The sequence below is a fragment of the Boleophthalmus pectinirostris genome, unplaced genomic scaffold (assembly GCF_026225935.1).
Source record: "Boleophthalmus pectinirostris isolate CB_2022bp ecotype Guang Dong unplaced genomic scaffold, ASM2622593v1 HiC_scaffold_18, whole genome shotgun sequence".
NCBI lineage: Eukaryota > Metazoa > Chordata > Actinopteri > Gobiiformes > Gobiidae > Boleophthalmus > Boleophthalmus pectinirostris.
The window spans coordinates 24455252-24471532 of record NW_026571133.1 but is presented as its reverse complement, the minus strand read 5'-3'; the positions used below and the strand labels follow the sequence as shown (position 1 = coordinate 24471532).

Here is a 16281-nt window from a genome sequence, read left to right as displayed (position 1 = left end):
GTATTGTTTCTATGTAATGCAAAAATTGCAATATGCAGCAATATAAAAAGAGGGCTCCATTGAAATTTTGGACAAAAATATCAGTTAGGAAAACCTACATTTTTGGGGTCAAATAGATCTTGAAGCTGCTTTAGTTAATTCTGTTCTTTATTCACTATGTAAGGAATGATGGATTAGCTGTATAAAAAAGGTGATTATTTACTAAACAAGGAGCCATAAAGGCTGGAAATATTTTCATTTCGAGCATCAGTTTGACTCTCCAGTCAAAAATCTAATCTGTTTATGCTCATTCCTGTTCTCCAGCCATCTATCCAGGCTGCAGCTCTCTGACTTTTGCTAACTCTGTTTTGTCCTCATTTTGTGCGGGTGTGTCCACTCTCTTGCTGCTTGATGCACTCTTTGACAAGCTGATCTTATATGCTAGTCCTTCATGTGTTTTTTCCACGTGTCTGCAGGACATGGGATTGAAGGATAGATTTCTCACAAATGGTGGCCTTGCTTTGTGAAGTAGAAAACACAAGTGGTCTGGATGCTTGTCTGTTCCACTCTGTTGCATCCCACCACCCTTCCTCTGCACACACTGCCCTTGTCACTCATTCTTCCTCTTTTCTTTCTTTTCTCTCTCAGAGCAGCTGGAGGCTGGGGCCTCTGTGACAGTTTCTATGGGTATTGACTTCAGTGACTCTACACAAGCAGCCAACTTCCAGTTGTGGTAAGACAAGTTAACATGCATTCCTTAATTTCCAGTAAGGACAAATCTTTTTTAAATTTTCACTTTCATTGTCAGTAATTTATTTACTAATTTTGTTCAATTTTTATGTCACATCAGTTCATTTTATCTGGTTTTGTTTCTCTGACTTGGATCAAAATTGATCTTGGTTCACTGGGATAACAGTGAATCCTCCAGACTGTAATGAGCCTGAGCACAAATCAACTTGTTGTAAGCAATTAGAACCACTGCTTAGATCAGATCAATACTCAGAAAATCAAGTTTAGAGCATGCAAATTGGTCAAATTAGGGTTGAGAATCTATAATATAACATTTTGATACACACAACGTTTTTATTACATAGTGATATTGTGTAGTGTTAATAACAGATTAGTGCTTTGCTTTTTTAAACTTCTACACTGTAAAAAAAAAAAAAAAAAAAAAACTATCATGACTAGTCTTCTTAAAGCAAATAATTACTTATATACTTTGTGTTTTTTGGTTATATGTTTGGAAAGCTTATTCATGTATTAAATGTTATAAAATGTTGTTTAAATGGTATATATCTTTATTGATAATGTAATCCATTTGGGAAACCTGGTGAGTTACAGGCCAGGACCGAGGCCTTCCGGTGTCCTCTTAGTCTCTTTCCCAGAGCATCTGTGCTCTGAATATTTATACCAGAATTACAAACATACCAAAGCAGAGTGACTTTCACAGCCATCAGGTAGTCAACTTTTAAACTTGAAGACAGGTAAAACAACACGTATTTTGTTGTAGTGTGTCAGGTGACCTAAATGGAGCAAGAAACTACTACTTGACAATAATATTTTGCATTGTTGCTATTTTTTACACTTCCCAGCACCAAGACAGACCAGTTCAATGTGTCTATCCAGCCTGCAGTTGGGGAGCTACTGATGCCAAGTACCATGACAGAGGAGGATTTCTGCAGAGAGCAAAGTAAGCCATTGTGTTTTTATTTAAATGGTACTAAGTTGCATAATCATATGTGGCCACTGTTGGAAGTGAAAATTGGTGGCCCATTTTTTTTGCATTTGCTTGTCCCGTCTTATTACCAGGAATACTTTGTTACTTATAGTGTTGTGGTAGAGCGTAGTGTTTATTTACAGTTGTCTTGCATTGCATTTAAAAGCCGTAACTCCTCTGAAGCTGTTAAGTGTTTTGAGCCCACACCTGTAGATTTCTTTAGTGTGCTGTGAGTGCCGTCTCTCCCCTCCCATCAACATGCTCTAAGTGCAGACTGAATGCTGCCTCTAATTATTCTTTATTCGTTGCCTTTGGAGCTTGACTGAAAAGCACTTACACTGAGGACTGAACAGAGAACAACAACATGCTTTGCAGACCTTTTTCCTCTCACACAAAAGACCATGTGAGTGAGGCTAATTAACTTTTATCTTTATTTGCCTTTGACCTCTTTCATTTCAGCCCACCTTTTGCTTTTTACTACATGAATAAGAACTGGTCTATTTTTGGTTGGTCTTTTAAACAGATTTGCAATAATAAGAGGCCCCTTTCTACTATTTAGCTTTTTTTGACAAACCATTTGTTATTCTTTGGCATGATGTTTCCACTTCCAGGTGGAAATGGAAAATCCCTTTTAAGCTTTAAAATAATTAAAGCATTAAATGTTATTCTAAGATTCTAATTCATTACATAAAACATTTTTCTGTGTTTTCAACATTTGATATTTTATACAGGTAAACTTCAGGGAATGAACGAGACCTCAGCTACAATTACCATGTCAACAGCAAACACCGCAAGTCTGGCCAAGGAGATCCTGTCTGTGGCCAATGTCGGAGTGGTCTCTTCCAGTCAGAATGATATGCACAGGTAATTTACGGAACTGGTGATGAGCATTTGATCAGTCAGTTAACTAATAATATAATTAATAAACAAATTACCATTATTCATGCAACAGATCCAGCTGTTACTATGAGTTGAATGATTACATTTGCTTTAGCTTTACATTATGCCCGTGTTTTACGGTGGTACATAATTGGGACTGTTACAATTAGTAATAAAAAAAATCTAAATACTATCTCCTTTGAATGGGGAAAGGGCTTGATGTAACTTAACTGTTGCATGGTCCACCACCTGCTTGTCTCCATAGAGACATATGGGTGACATCAAACTTCAATATAGTGTGTGATCACCAACTAGCTTACTACCTGTATACTGATATTCTCAATATTTAGCTAACATTAAACTGAATGAGAAGATGGTATTAGATCTTCCTATCATGTAATAATGTTTTGGGTACTGTTTAGTTCCTTGGTGTGGCTGTATAGGACTTGGAGACAGTGAAACGTGGGTTTGGTTCCTGACTGCCGACATGCCGGGGGATTGCCCTGAGAAGGCTGCCTGTGTAATTGGTGTACACAGAGTGTGCTAATGAGCTTCCTCCTCTGTCACGCACACTCGAACACCTGATAGATAATTACAGCTCCCTCTATGTGTATGTGTATATGTGTGTGTGCGTGCGTGTCTGCGCGCATTTCCTGCTCTCTCTCCCTCCCAGTTTGTGCCTATAGGCCCCCATCTGTTCTTTCACTTCCTTTTTGTCTTTCACTCCATCCCGTACGCTCCCAATGCTTGTCTCTTATCACCCTTTTACTGTTGACATCCCATTGGTTTTTGCAATAATTTCTTGACAGACCTTTCCTCAAAGTGGCACTGTCATTGAGTGAATAAAGGGAAAATGCAGGAGACACAGCATAAATATAGGACAGTGCAGAGGTAAGAAAGCCACAAGCAGAAGGGCACCAAGGTCTGAGAGAGTGAGTAGAAATCAATATGGACCAGTGGGATAGGCCTGTGTCCAATAAGCCCAAAGCCCATTCAGAATAACCAATAGTTCAAATGGCACCATGCTATCAATCTCACTGTTGGTTCTGTGATGGCTGAGGAGAAAGTTGGATCGCTAACGCTGCTTTGTGTTTGGTCATGTGATCAAGTCGGTCCTGTGTCTCTCTATGTCCTTGGCTCTCTCCAGCAGGAACCAAAGATTATACTGATTAATTAATTTGTTTAAAAATTTTGACCTAAATTAGTTTGTTTTTATTTCTCTTTTATTTTTACCAAAAGGCAGCTATTTTATTATTATTTTTTTAAACTTTGAATATTAATGCGTGCACAGTTTAGGCAATACTGGATTTTGGATCAATAATTTACAATTATTCAAATCCAAAAAATAATGGTGATAAACAGAAAATGCATAATAATAAAAATGATAATAATACTAAACATAATTAAATTAATACTGACATTTCAGTAGTTTACCACATTGAATTATGTTTCATATTTTAATAAATAAACAAACATAATAACATAATATACTGTATATTCCCTTTATTCTCAAATAAAGGACTAAATTGCATTATTCACCATGGTGTTTCATGGTACACGCCATTGTTTTTTCAGCTAAATTTTGTTCATTGTTCTACTTATTTGGTTCTAGACACTCGATTCTAAACATCAATTGATCGATCCAAATTTAACTCTGGGCTACCTGTTTATGTTATTCATTTGTGAGATGGCAGCATTACCATGTTCTGTTAATGCCATTTAGAGTAAATTTATAGTGCAACACCTGAAGAACACTCTGAATCGATCTCCTCAACCAATCGGATACACCTACTGAGAGCTTATTGTGTAGGTCACTCGACATTAGACGTGATGTGTGAGGTGACCTTTAGCTACTCAAGACCCCTCCCCTTTTTACACAGGAAAGAAAAAAACACTTTGTATGCAATTTGGAGAAATACAAACAATGTCTATTTATCTGTAGGGATTTTATGACACTTCTCTCTGCAAAGATACATATTCCACCACACCAGCATCAAGTTAGCAGTGTTCACCTGCTCACCTGCAGTTCCTTTTTTTATCAGCAGGGTGCAGCACTGCTTTTTCCAAGCTGGCTGGACGGGGAATGGAGGGGGATGCCACAGAAACTCCTAAATTGATTGCTGTAAAGTAGAATGGCAATAAATCAAGCCGGAGAGCAAATGTAGAAAATGCTGTTCTTGTTTATGTCTAAACAGGCGGAATAAAATAAATGTGCTCTATTTTTCAGTACGTTTGAAAGCAAATTTGATCAAATTTTACATGTATTTGCCAATTTTTCTGCTTAGCAGGTAATTTTCAAAAAACACAGTCGAGTTTACAGTGTTCTTATTCATGCTTGGATTTAATGTGATAGTCTTTTTACTAAGCCAGATGTTTTTAACTGTTTGGGCTTTTTGTGTAAAAACAAATGGTTTCTTTTTACCTTTGACATAAAACACTATAATTATAAAATAACTTGTTTAATTTTGACTATTAAAATCCACAGTTGTACATAGTTTTATGAATGATTCCTCTTTTAAAAATTCTTACAATCTTTACAATTTTTTTTATATACATTTTCCTTTCTACATATTAAACTGTTTTTTGTTTGTAGAAATATGAATCTATCATAACACTGCTTTACTTATTACTTTGAGGATAAAGGTTATGGTTTCTTTAATAAAAAAAAAACAAACAAACTTGAAATCAGACTAATATTCAACTTGATCACTAATTAAGTTACATTAAAATAGTTCAAACTTGTCACGTCATGATTCCAAATCTTTTTCCTTACAGCTGTGCGTCGTTTTCTTATTCACCCTGTATGTGCTAGTCTTCATGCACCCAATCAGTGTGCGTATGGTGGAGGGCTGAAGATATGTGAAGGGTTCCTGGTTCTAATCGGGGCTAATGGTTCTAGCCATCTGCCCGTCCAGTCTGCTGGTCTGGACCTTGCTTTGGCCTGGCCTCACTGACCATTCAGCTGAAGGACACTCCACTGGTCCACTTTGCCAAAAACCCAAACTGGGGAATAGTATCCAGATGAAAATTCAAATTTCTCCATTTTTAGTTTTGTATCAATGTGTGTCTTTTGTTGGAAAATGTTAGAAATATAAATGACTAGAGAAGCTCAGAGGGTAAGATGCATGTTCCTGGTTGTTGAGTGGGACGGTGGTTGTGTGAGAGTGAATGCAAAGGTGAGCCCCACTTTTGTTTTGCAGTGACGGGGTTGAGGGAAGGCAGATGGCACACATAGGCCCTCTGTACTGAGGAGAATCACAGATAATTGGAGACTGATGCTTAGCCGCAGCCCTGCCGATCGATGCCAATCCACTTGCTCTAAGTCCAGGGGTTATGCTTTTCTTTTCTTTCCATACACCGCAATTAATCCAGTGTTTAGCTCAGTATGTGAAGAGTGCAGGGGAATACCAATGGCCCGTTTAGACCCCCGCTTGTCCATAATCTTAAAAAATGCATTGATGCTAGACACTTGAGAGATGCACCAAATATTCACTTTGTATCTTGACATTAGAATGCCTGCTTTGTGCCTTTAGTTCACTTTTCAAATACACAAAAGCCCCAAGTGGTGTCTCCGGAGACAAAATAAAAGCACCCGTAGGGCAGTGTTAACTGGCTGAGTAAATGGCAGATTTATATCCTACATCCATTAGTAAAGCCACAGAAACATGTCAACCCTCAGGCTGCTGATAAGTGTTGACTAACATGCATATGTGTGTCCATTATTTTAGACAAAAACAAGCAATGTAAAAGTAAAAATTATGAGTTATTGATGACTTACAATTGTAAATTATCTGCTAAGATACAGCCAACCATTATTTTGGGCAGACACATTATTTGTGACAGAAATGGATCCCTTTCTTGAATGGTGTGTGTGTTTCCTGCTGAAGTGGCTAATATTTTAATTAGCCTAAAGAGGCCTCTCTCTCTTCCCTGAGAGCTTCTGATAAACTCCCTCACTGTGTTGATGGTAATTTAGCAGTTCCCCAGAGACAGCACAGACACTCTGTTTGTGAGCCTCCGCCGTTTCATTCAAGACCCCCGCCCTACACCCCCTTAGTGCCCCCAACCACATCTTTAACTCAAGTGTGCTAATTGGTGGCGCTGTCTAACCTATTCTGCACAAGCTGGACTTCCAAGGCCTGTCTAAAGGATGTCCGATTGGGGCTCGTCATGGGCTTCTGTCAGGCTTAAGTGCAGCTTTTTGTGGGTGTTAGTCAGGCCTAAGCAGGCTGCCACAGGGGGTCCTTTCAGTTCGGGTGTAGTGCTAAATGGAGGCAGATGGCCATGAGTGAGCGAGGAGGCTCACGGATGCACAAGGCCAGAGGAGGGCCCCAGTTCCCTCTTGTTGGCTTAAAGAGGGTCAGCCTGGGTCATAGCCCCTGTCTGCCTCTTGTTAGCACTCTCAAAAGGGACCATGTGCGCCCAGATTTGCCTAGAGTCTGCCAGGGCAGTATCCAAGGAAACCTGGTGTCCCAGAGGGAACTGGTGGAACAGGACATTTCCCATAGGGTTCCACATGCTCATAGACATCCACAGTCCATAAAAACGGCTTGGTCTTGTTGACTGGGCCTGAGGGGTGTGTCCCTGGCCTAATCACTTTTTAGTCAAAGAGATAATAGACTATCTGTTGTTGTGTTGTCTATATTTTCCCTCAACTGGGACTCACTCATTGAGACCAATTACAATGTTTAACATTTTAAAGAAGATACAGCCGCAAGAATTTATGAGATTAGGGAAACAATGACATTTAAGTACTAGCTCCAAGGAGTCAATCTACACTGACAGAACTGACACATTTATATGTTATGTGTTTTCTTAGTTATAAGTACCTGTATTCAGCATCAGTTAACACGGTTTAAATGCCTCCAATAGATAATAAAAAAATGGCAATTTTACTGCACAATTGCACCACTATTTGGTTCTATGCGTAGTGTTATTCAAATTAATTTCAGTTGAAGTATTTCCCCTTGGAGATGAATTTAAAAAAAAAAAAAAAAAAAGTAACTGATTTAGATACTTTAGAGACTCCATACTGAAATTGTTGTTTTGCTCTCTATGATGCCCTTGCACTATTTAGACATGCATGTTTTTATCAGTTTTGTAATGTACAAGACTGAACACTCCTTCTGTCCCACAGATTTGCTGGGAAGGCTGTGAGCAGTGGAACGCTGGTGCTTGTGTCCTTGTCACTGCAACAGTCACCCACAGCCCTCCTCACCATCAACACTGAGAAGAGCATAATGGCGTCCATGTTGCTACGAGCACTCAAAGAAGCTCTGACCAAGGCATAGATCAGCCTACCCTGTCAGCATTAACTTTGATAATCACTATAGGTATTGAGTATATTGCCATGATTGTTATGCTCTTCTTTACCATAAGCCTCACAAAGAAAGCCTTTAAAACTGGAAGTATTGTATGTTAGCTCAGCAGTGTTTAAACTTTTACTTATAAAAAATATATATATTTAATAGATACAATGAAGTACATTCTGAGGTAATATATTTTATTCTACAATATTCTGTGTCCATGGTATAGGACTACACCATTGCAGACAGCTGTTTAAATTACATAGAGGTGCTTTGATTTGCTCACATTGCAGGACTAATTTAGCCTTACAATGATTACCCTTACCATTTACAAAAATGTATCTTGATTGACAGTTTGGGAGTTGTGACGTACTAAAAAATTACGTATGTCATAAATAGACTTGAATTGTTGGTTCTCAATACATATTTTTGATTCAAAAATCCTAAAGACAATAAAAAGCCACTTTGCTAAAACTGAAATCATGCTCTGTCCTTTTGTCTCAAGCTTAAGTGAAAAGACTAAGAAGCATGTTCTAAATTGTAATTTATTTTCTTTGACACAAACAGATGCACAAGATGGTGTGTCGCAAGAAAAATTAGGGAATGTTGGTAGTAAGAAGCCAGACTAACTTTCATAATAACAATGTAAGAAGATGGTTGATTGTTGATATGCCTATGTGTGCAGTGTTTAGCATTGAGAAGACTAGTGGTGTAGTGTGCTTTCGCGTCTGGCTGTCTTTTCCAGCTCATAAATAGCATGTCTCCGCGGGCCGTGGTGAACACCTGTTAGCTCATCTGTCACCGGAGCTCCACTCGCATCCATCACCTCCCTCTGTACTCATTCGCTCAGCCAGCTGTTCCCATTCCACGCGCCGCCCTGCCAGAGACGCACACCCGCTCCTTTACAAGCAAACTAAGCCACCACCAACACAGTACACATTCGGCATGTTGTACTGCAAACAAAGAAAGATTCAACAGAAATCAGACAACTTGCAGATTAATTAATTGTGATTTCATACCAATTGTTTCCTTATAAAAGTGTATAATAATTTTATCAGGTCATCACATCACATTTTATTAGTGGCAATGGCTTAGTGATTTGTCTACCAACACAACGATTTGATGGCAGCTCCAATGAGTGCATGCTGTTGGATTCCACAGATTGGCAGCCTTCATTAAGTGCGACTGTGGCTACAGGTACATGGCCAATACAGAGTTCTGAGAGACTTGTAATATATATGCAAGATATTATATTGTTATTGAATGAATAGTTCATAAAGCTGGAAATATGTACAGTTATTTTCATGTCAGATAGTGTTTGTTTACACTGGACATTTATTAAAATAAATTAATACTGTTGAGGGAAAAAAATAATGGGAAAGAGAAAGACTGCTTGTTCTATAGCTACAATCAATACAATATAACTACAATATAATTGTAAGCATTTTAATTTAATGTGTCTTCTAGACCAAAGAGTACATGAGTTTTGTTCGCTCACCCACATTAATGTGCTGTAACGTCCTCAGACTTTTAATTAACTCTGAGCTGATCAGAAGAAAAGCGCAGCGGCGGGAGTCTCGTTCAAATACACATTTACATATACGTTCATTTACCATTACACATTTATTAATTACATAAAGTACTGGATGCTGTAAATGTCTCGGTGAAAACCAAGAAAAATTACCAAAAATTCTATCTTTGCAAACACTTTAGAAAATCTCACAATAATGTTTAGACTGTATCCACATATAATGAAGTTTAGAATAATATTATAGGGATCAAGGATAATTTTACAGTTTGGAGATAATCTTTATTCAAAACATTTTGAGCACAGCACGCAGACATATCATCTCATATTTGCATTTGAGTCAAAGACCCACATAGCTTCATATATAGGTTAAAATTTAAATTTGTCAGCATTATGTTTTTGCATTGTGTTATTTGGTATTAAATTCAGGAACTAAATGTTTTTTAAACGCTCAAATAAAATAAATTTAAAAAATAAAAGTATGTTTTCTATTGCGTGTTTAAGATAAATTAACAATATTATCAAATTATTATCACAAAGTTTTGGAAAGAGAATGTGTTTCTAGCGACACAACAATTAAGCTTTGAGTTCAAAGCTAATAATGTTGATAAAATAGAAAGTAAAGTGACTGTGAAGGTTTCCCTCATATATACAGACCCCCCTTGGTGTGCCTAGTGTGTGTGATCCATCTTTAGTGTTGGCTGCTGTTATAATGGGCTCTGGGGTGGGAATGCCCCCCCCCCCCCCCTCCACACACACACTTCTTCACATACCCCTGCACTGACAGCTTGATTTCATTGCCTTTCTGGATCACTCCAATGATGAGCCTGTTCATTTGGTCTTATATGGTCTGGTTTAGGACATATGTGGGTACAAACAAACAAAAGAAATCCCAGATTGCAGATGTCTTATCAAGAATATACAGGCTTACAGTTAAAATAAAACCCTTCAGGGAGATTTTAGGTTTGATACATTTGTGAGTAACAGTATGTGTTCATTTAAAACAAATGAAATGCACACCAGATTTCTTCTAGAGGTGCAATGCAAGGAGCTCAATATAGCAACAAGTGAAAAAAACATGCAACATCAGTCATCTGAGTGTGCTATGCATTTTTTCACTTCTGCTTTTAAACAATGACAAAATAGCCTTTGCTGGGGATCATAGTGCTTTTTCCTTACTGACAATAAATATGTGACATAGATTTTATAAAGACAATACTTCACTTACTTCTCAAAAGACTCTCAAGTAACTAAACTACAGCATTTTGTTTTTATCAGCAACTCTAAAATGAGATAAAATGAGTATTTTTTCAAGAAATACAATTTCTACCTAAACAATCACAATCAGTAGCTCACCCAGGCTCAGGGGACTGGTAATTGTGGTGATTATCTGTAGATTGATGCTTCATAGCTCTTTATGTGGCTACTCTATTGTAATTAGTTTTTTTTTTCCCTCCACTGACATATCTTTTAAACACTTCTTTAGATCATAGACGCTAATGACTACATGTTTCTGCTCTGAAATGTTCAATCAGTGACTTATTAGAGGGGCAGTCACTCCAAGCTTAACTGATTAGATTTTTTTATTTCTCTTTTTTGATATCCCATATTTATCATTGAGCAATTGTACAAAATGAGGCTGAGAGATGTGCTGATGCTGGACAATCCATCAAATAAATAAATATGTATATGTGTGTGTGTGATATATATATATATATATATATATATATATATATATATTATATGTATATGAGATCTGATTAAATTTTAGGATGTTTGTTTGTTTGTTTGTTTGTTTGTTTATTTACTTTGATTGTAGAAAGTAAAAATGCATAATAACGTCAAACATGAAATTCTTAGAGGCAGTTTGATCCAGTTGTGTATATTGTCTCTCCAATATAAATTTGCACATTGAAAATAAAAGAGAAGTACATTATCTTATTTTCAATTACACACACACACATATATATAGTCGAAATATTCACCTATACATTTTTTCCACAATATTGAGTGTTTAATGAGGAACTGTATGTTTATTGCTGACCAAGACTTGGCACACGTTAAAGCATGAGGCAACACTCATCACCTTTTTTTTTTTAAGAGTCTGCACATTCAGTACATTGTTTTCCTCCCATTTATTTGGCATCCTTTTATAAGAGCACTTCTTGCAGGTGCATTTAACAACTGACTCGTGCGTGCTTATGTTCCTGCTGTGTGCTTCTAGTGAAAGCGTGCACAAAAGCAACAGAGAGAGAGCATTTAACGGTTTTAGTGGTAATAAAAAACCCACATGATTTTAATTAGCATTTGATTGCACTTTAAAACCACTCAAGTGCATTAAAAAGTGATCAGACAGTGCAAATGGAGATCGCCTTCATTAATTGTGACTAGCAGGTAAAAGGCTGCAGATAAACACATTTACTGTGGGCAACACACCGCTATAGAAATAGAGTGTGATTTATTTGTGCTGTTGACAGGTTAAAATGAGTTAATCTAAGTTAATAAGTTAAAAGGGGTGAGAAGAAGGTGAGTGCCGCCAAAGTGCTCCATGGTCCTATTCTCAACCAATTTGCTCTCCTAAAATGTGCACTAAAGCTGACTCCATCTGACATAGTGGCTTATTAGTAGTGCAAAACACTCATAAAGCAGAGTGATTCACGCACACACTGGGACTGCGGCTCTTCGGGTGCTCCAAATGAAGACCTGTAGCGAGAATAGAGCACACAAAGACTCATAACCTGCTCACCAACGCGCTCTATGTGCGTCCTACCAGCAGGATTAATATCTTCTGTGATATGCTTTTTGTTTGTTTGTATTTGTTACTTTCCCAAGAGTGTTTTACGAAATTGTCTATAATATTTAGTAAATAGGCTACCAGTATTTCCCTATATTTCGCTATTTGGGAATTAGGCTGTATACACTAAAGTCACTTTACCCGTTATTTATTGTCTAACCATAGTCAGAGTCACTTATTGTACATAATGTGTTATAGCCTTATATTTCATATTGCATATTTTACTATACAAGCACTATAGTTTAGCCTACTTAGAGTGTTGTTAAATTTTAATTTGAGTCTATTTTCAAATAGGTATAGTTATTTATCTTGATTTTTGAGCACCTATTCTCCTTCTCTTGCTGTTCTTGCCTTGTACGTTGCAGCACTGCAATTTCCCCATTATGGAACAAATAAAGTTTATCTTATCTTAGTATAGGCTTCAAGATTTAACTGGAACTAGGCTACAGTTAGCTTTGGCGTGTATGGCCCTTTGCTTTATTGTGTGAATTTATGTTTGAAAGGAACGTTTGTCTTCAAATATAGCGAGACTGCGCCAGACTCCTATGGGTGCTCGCGAACATTTGTCCGGCCTGCTCATCAGAATGCTAATGCATCATTTTAAAATCCTCCCCGTGGCTCACAGATGTAGAGAGCCTCTTGCTCAGTCCTAGGGCCGCTTCATTGACCTGGACATGCGCAAGTTGGACTATAGTTTCTGTCACAGATTTAAATGGGCATCTCATTTCCACGGTGCTGATCACGCACTGACCAGGCGCCTCTTTTTAGCGCACAATAGCGCGCTAAGAAACAGCAGATCTAGTCTGTATTCCCCAGGGAGGCGGCCCGGGGCGGACACAGTCACTTTTGAGGACTTAAACGCTTTGGAAAGATCCTTTTGTTTGGGCCACGCACGCAGCAGGATCTTTTGAGGCCGCTTAAATGGAAAGTGACTGGCCTTTAATTGGACTGGTCTGTGCAGTTGTCATATGGAAATATATGAATAGAGTTCTTGAACCAAATCCAGTGTGGTGTGGTGGGCTGGTGCAGGGATTAGATAAATGGACTCAATCACACAATTAACAGCGCGCGCCTTCAGTAACACGCTGGTTAACATTTGAAAAGAGTTAAACGCACCGTGCTTAATAGCAGATGTGTCCTAATGTCTCGGATTACACTGAGGGTCTTGTAATCCTGTTAGGTTTGTATTAGTGGAGTGAGCTGATTCCGGCTTCACGTAGTAACAACTTTGTAACTTTGGTCAGCCTCTGTGTGAATGTCTTAACATGTGTTTGAATAAGAGACAATTGTTCCGTTTAGTTTCATTTCTCGCCGGAGATGATTTCACATCAGCGCGAGGCCTGACAAGGTTACACGCTGCATTTGTTTGAGTTTGGCATTCTCTAATCATAGCGTTTCCAATTGTGTGATTTATGTTCAGCGTCTAAAGCGCCCAATGATTGCGGAGCTGGTGGCAAGCGGTTTGGGTGTGCGCGGCCAGCAGCGAGTAAATGGGCGTTTTATTTATCACCGGTGCCACGGGCCCCTCGAGCGGAAGAGCGCCTTCACAAATTGAAATATAGCGGAGTTTACTCTCCTGATTAGGGTTGTACGCGCCGCCGCAGCCCAAGGCTATCATCAAAGTAGGAACAGCACTGACACCTAATTGAGTCTGGATTAATGCGCCCAAACTGACGGCCGAACACAAGTAATGTCAAAGTCGACATCTAAAAAACTGAGATAGGACTATCTAGACCACATTCTCCTTTAGGGTCCTTTGTAGTTCTATGAGAAAACCGTCTAAGTTTCCACTGTCGAATGGCCTTTAAACTGAGAAGATTAGGCAACATCATGTTAGTTTGCAGTAGACCATTTTAATGATGACACTTTAGCCCCCATTGCTCATTCCAGTCAGTAAAGTGGAGGGTTGTGGAGGGGCGCATCTGTTGAAATACTCTAGCCATGTATCTGTAGTCAGTGCAATATGTTGTTATTTGTAAAACAATGCAAAGTTTTCCTGCAGCCATACTTGATCTTTTCCAATAAGTCCGCGTGTATGCTACATAAGAAAGGTTACCCCTGAGCTCTATGAAATCATCAACGTTACCATCCATGCCTATATGACGCAGTCACCTGAGCTTCAAACTTGCCATTAAACTGACGCACAATGACCTTTCCCACATTTCATCTGGCGGTGTGATGACAGAGGGGCCCTTCACAGACCGATAATTTGATTACAACAACATCTGTAACATCAATAATGTCCGATTAGATTGTTTTGCGCATCCAAACATGGAGAGACCATAAAGGAGGACGTGGATGGCTGCAGGCTGGTGTCGTGACATTTAACCACTTGTGCTCCGGTTTTAAGTACCTCACTGCAGAATTATAACAAACACAGAATGTAACAGAAGTAAAACATTAGGAAGTTGGATCAAAATTAACGCACATTTCTTCAAATACAAATGGGCACTTAACACGTGAAGTCAAAGGCAAACTACAATGAGCAGGCAGCTTGTTTGCAATGGAGAGTGCACGCGCGTGCATGAATATAGGCTACCCTGTGTTGGTGCAAGATAGTGAGAAATAAATGTTTTGCCTAACGAGAGGAAACACTGTGGCGTTAACCAATCGTCGAATCCATTAAGCTCATTTATTAAATGCAATTTGCCTTGTGTCATTGAGCTGAGTAATGCTGGGGAGAGCAAAACGGGGCGACAAAGGGCCATTGGGCGGTAGCGGGAACATACAGCCATGACCATGACACTCTGAATTAGAGAGGAATTAGAGACTCATTGAGGATGTGCTCCCAGGAAAATACCAAAGAAAGAAAGCAAAGCAACTACAGTATGTTTAATAACTAAGATTTTTATTATGCTATTTTTACATGGCTGACTATCACATAAACATCATCTCATTTTTTTTTAATCAAAAACAGACTTTGATTTAAAAAAAACAAAAAAACAAAACATTTATTTTGCACTAAAAATCTTGAAAAACATGGATCCTTGCTGTGAGCTGGCTTGCATCTCCACAAACCTGACTCAAACGTGGTCTGGAAGGCTAGGAGTCATGGAACTTTTATTGCGTTGAATCTTCACATATGCTAAACCATAGGGCATTTAAGGTCTCCCTCAATGGAGACTGTTCTCAGTTCTCTTTCAATTCATGCAGTTGATGTGCCACTACCAAAAAGTTACGTGTTGCTTTAACTCAAGTAAGAAGTTTCATTCAGAATAGGTTTGAATGCAGGAGATATTGAGATGTGGTCATGTTGTATTATAGGATTCTCAGTGGTTCCAGTTCCCCATGATACGTCCTTCTACTGTCCTTCTTCCTCCTTCAAGCCCCCACAGCCCCCAATTTTTGCTACAAAAAGGAAAAAAACATATTTGATCCTCATTTTATCTTAAAGAGGAAGTGTGAAGAAACTGGTGTGCCTTACAAAATGCTCTGCACCAAACAATAAAAGTTCAATTTCCTATTAGATGTTGTCATTTCGAGCCTGGTTGATGAACTCTGAAGTAATACAAATAGGTCTTTATTATTTAATAAGGACAATTTCGCACATTCAGACTACCATCCAGAAATTATAGGCTTTAGTATAGCTTTAGTATTCAGTGGGTTGGGGCTCAGCAACTGTGCACTTGCTCACCAACCCAAAGGCCGCACAACACTTGCTTAGTATAAATGTGGTTTATGTTGAGAGTGAGAAAAGCTGATATATTGCATTATAAACGTTTAGTTCTGGGTTGTCACTTGTTTGAAAAACTCATTGCTCAATAGACAAATTGGAAAGAGTCTAGTTTGTCCGCAATTTCAGATTTCCGTTTAAACTCTAGCGCACAATTCTCCAGTTAAAAATGAAAGAAACACTTGAAACAATTGCTCATAAATTTTTGACATTGCGTCCATAATCTTGTGTAAATGGAAGACCAATTCGATATTGCTATAGAAGTGCTAAAACGGATTGTTTAATCTAGTTTGAGAAAAAATGTTTTGTGTTTAAACAAACAACAAAGACTGCTGTGGCTATAACAAGGTTGGAAAAAAGAATTAAACTACGCACGCTTTAACTTTCGCACTTTCATATTTAGCT

The 16281-nt window shown here is 38.3% G+C and overlaps 1 protein-coding gene across 2 annotated transcripts in view; it reads left to right on the top strand.

The window, feature by feature from the left end:
* Nucleotides 1-554: 554 nt before the first annotated feature.
* tbca (tubulin cofactor a) overlaps nt 555-16281 on the top strand; it is a 35995-nt gene continuing 20268 nt past the window's right edge. Inside the window, exons 1-4 of one of the 2 annotated variants that reach the window (XM_055153391.1) lie at nt 555-712; nt 1572-1669; nt 2428-2560; nt 7713-8361. In XM_055153391.1, the coding sequence (XP_055009366.1) occupies nt 663-712; nt 1572-1669; nt 2428-2560; nt 7713-7866 (435 nt within the window). In that variant the 5' untranslated portion in view covers nt 555-662 and the 3' untranslated portion in view covers nt 7867-8361. Of the gene's footprint in view, nt 713-1571; nt 1670-2427; nt 2561-7712; nt 8362-16281 lie in introns of those variants that run through there. The other variant, XM_055153390.1, reaches the window with a different exon arrangement.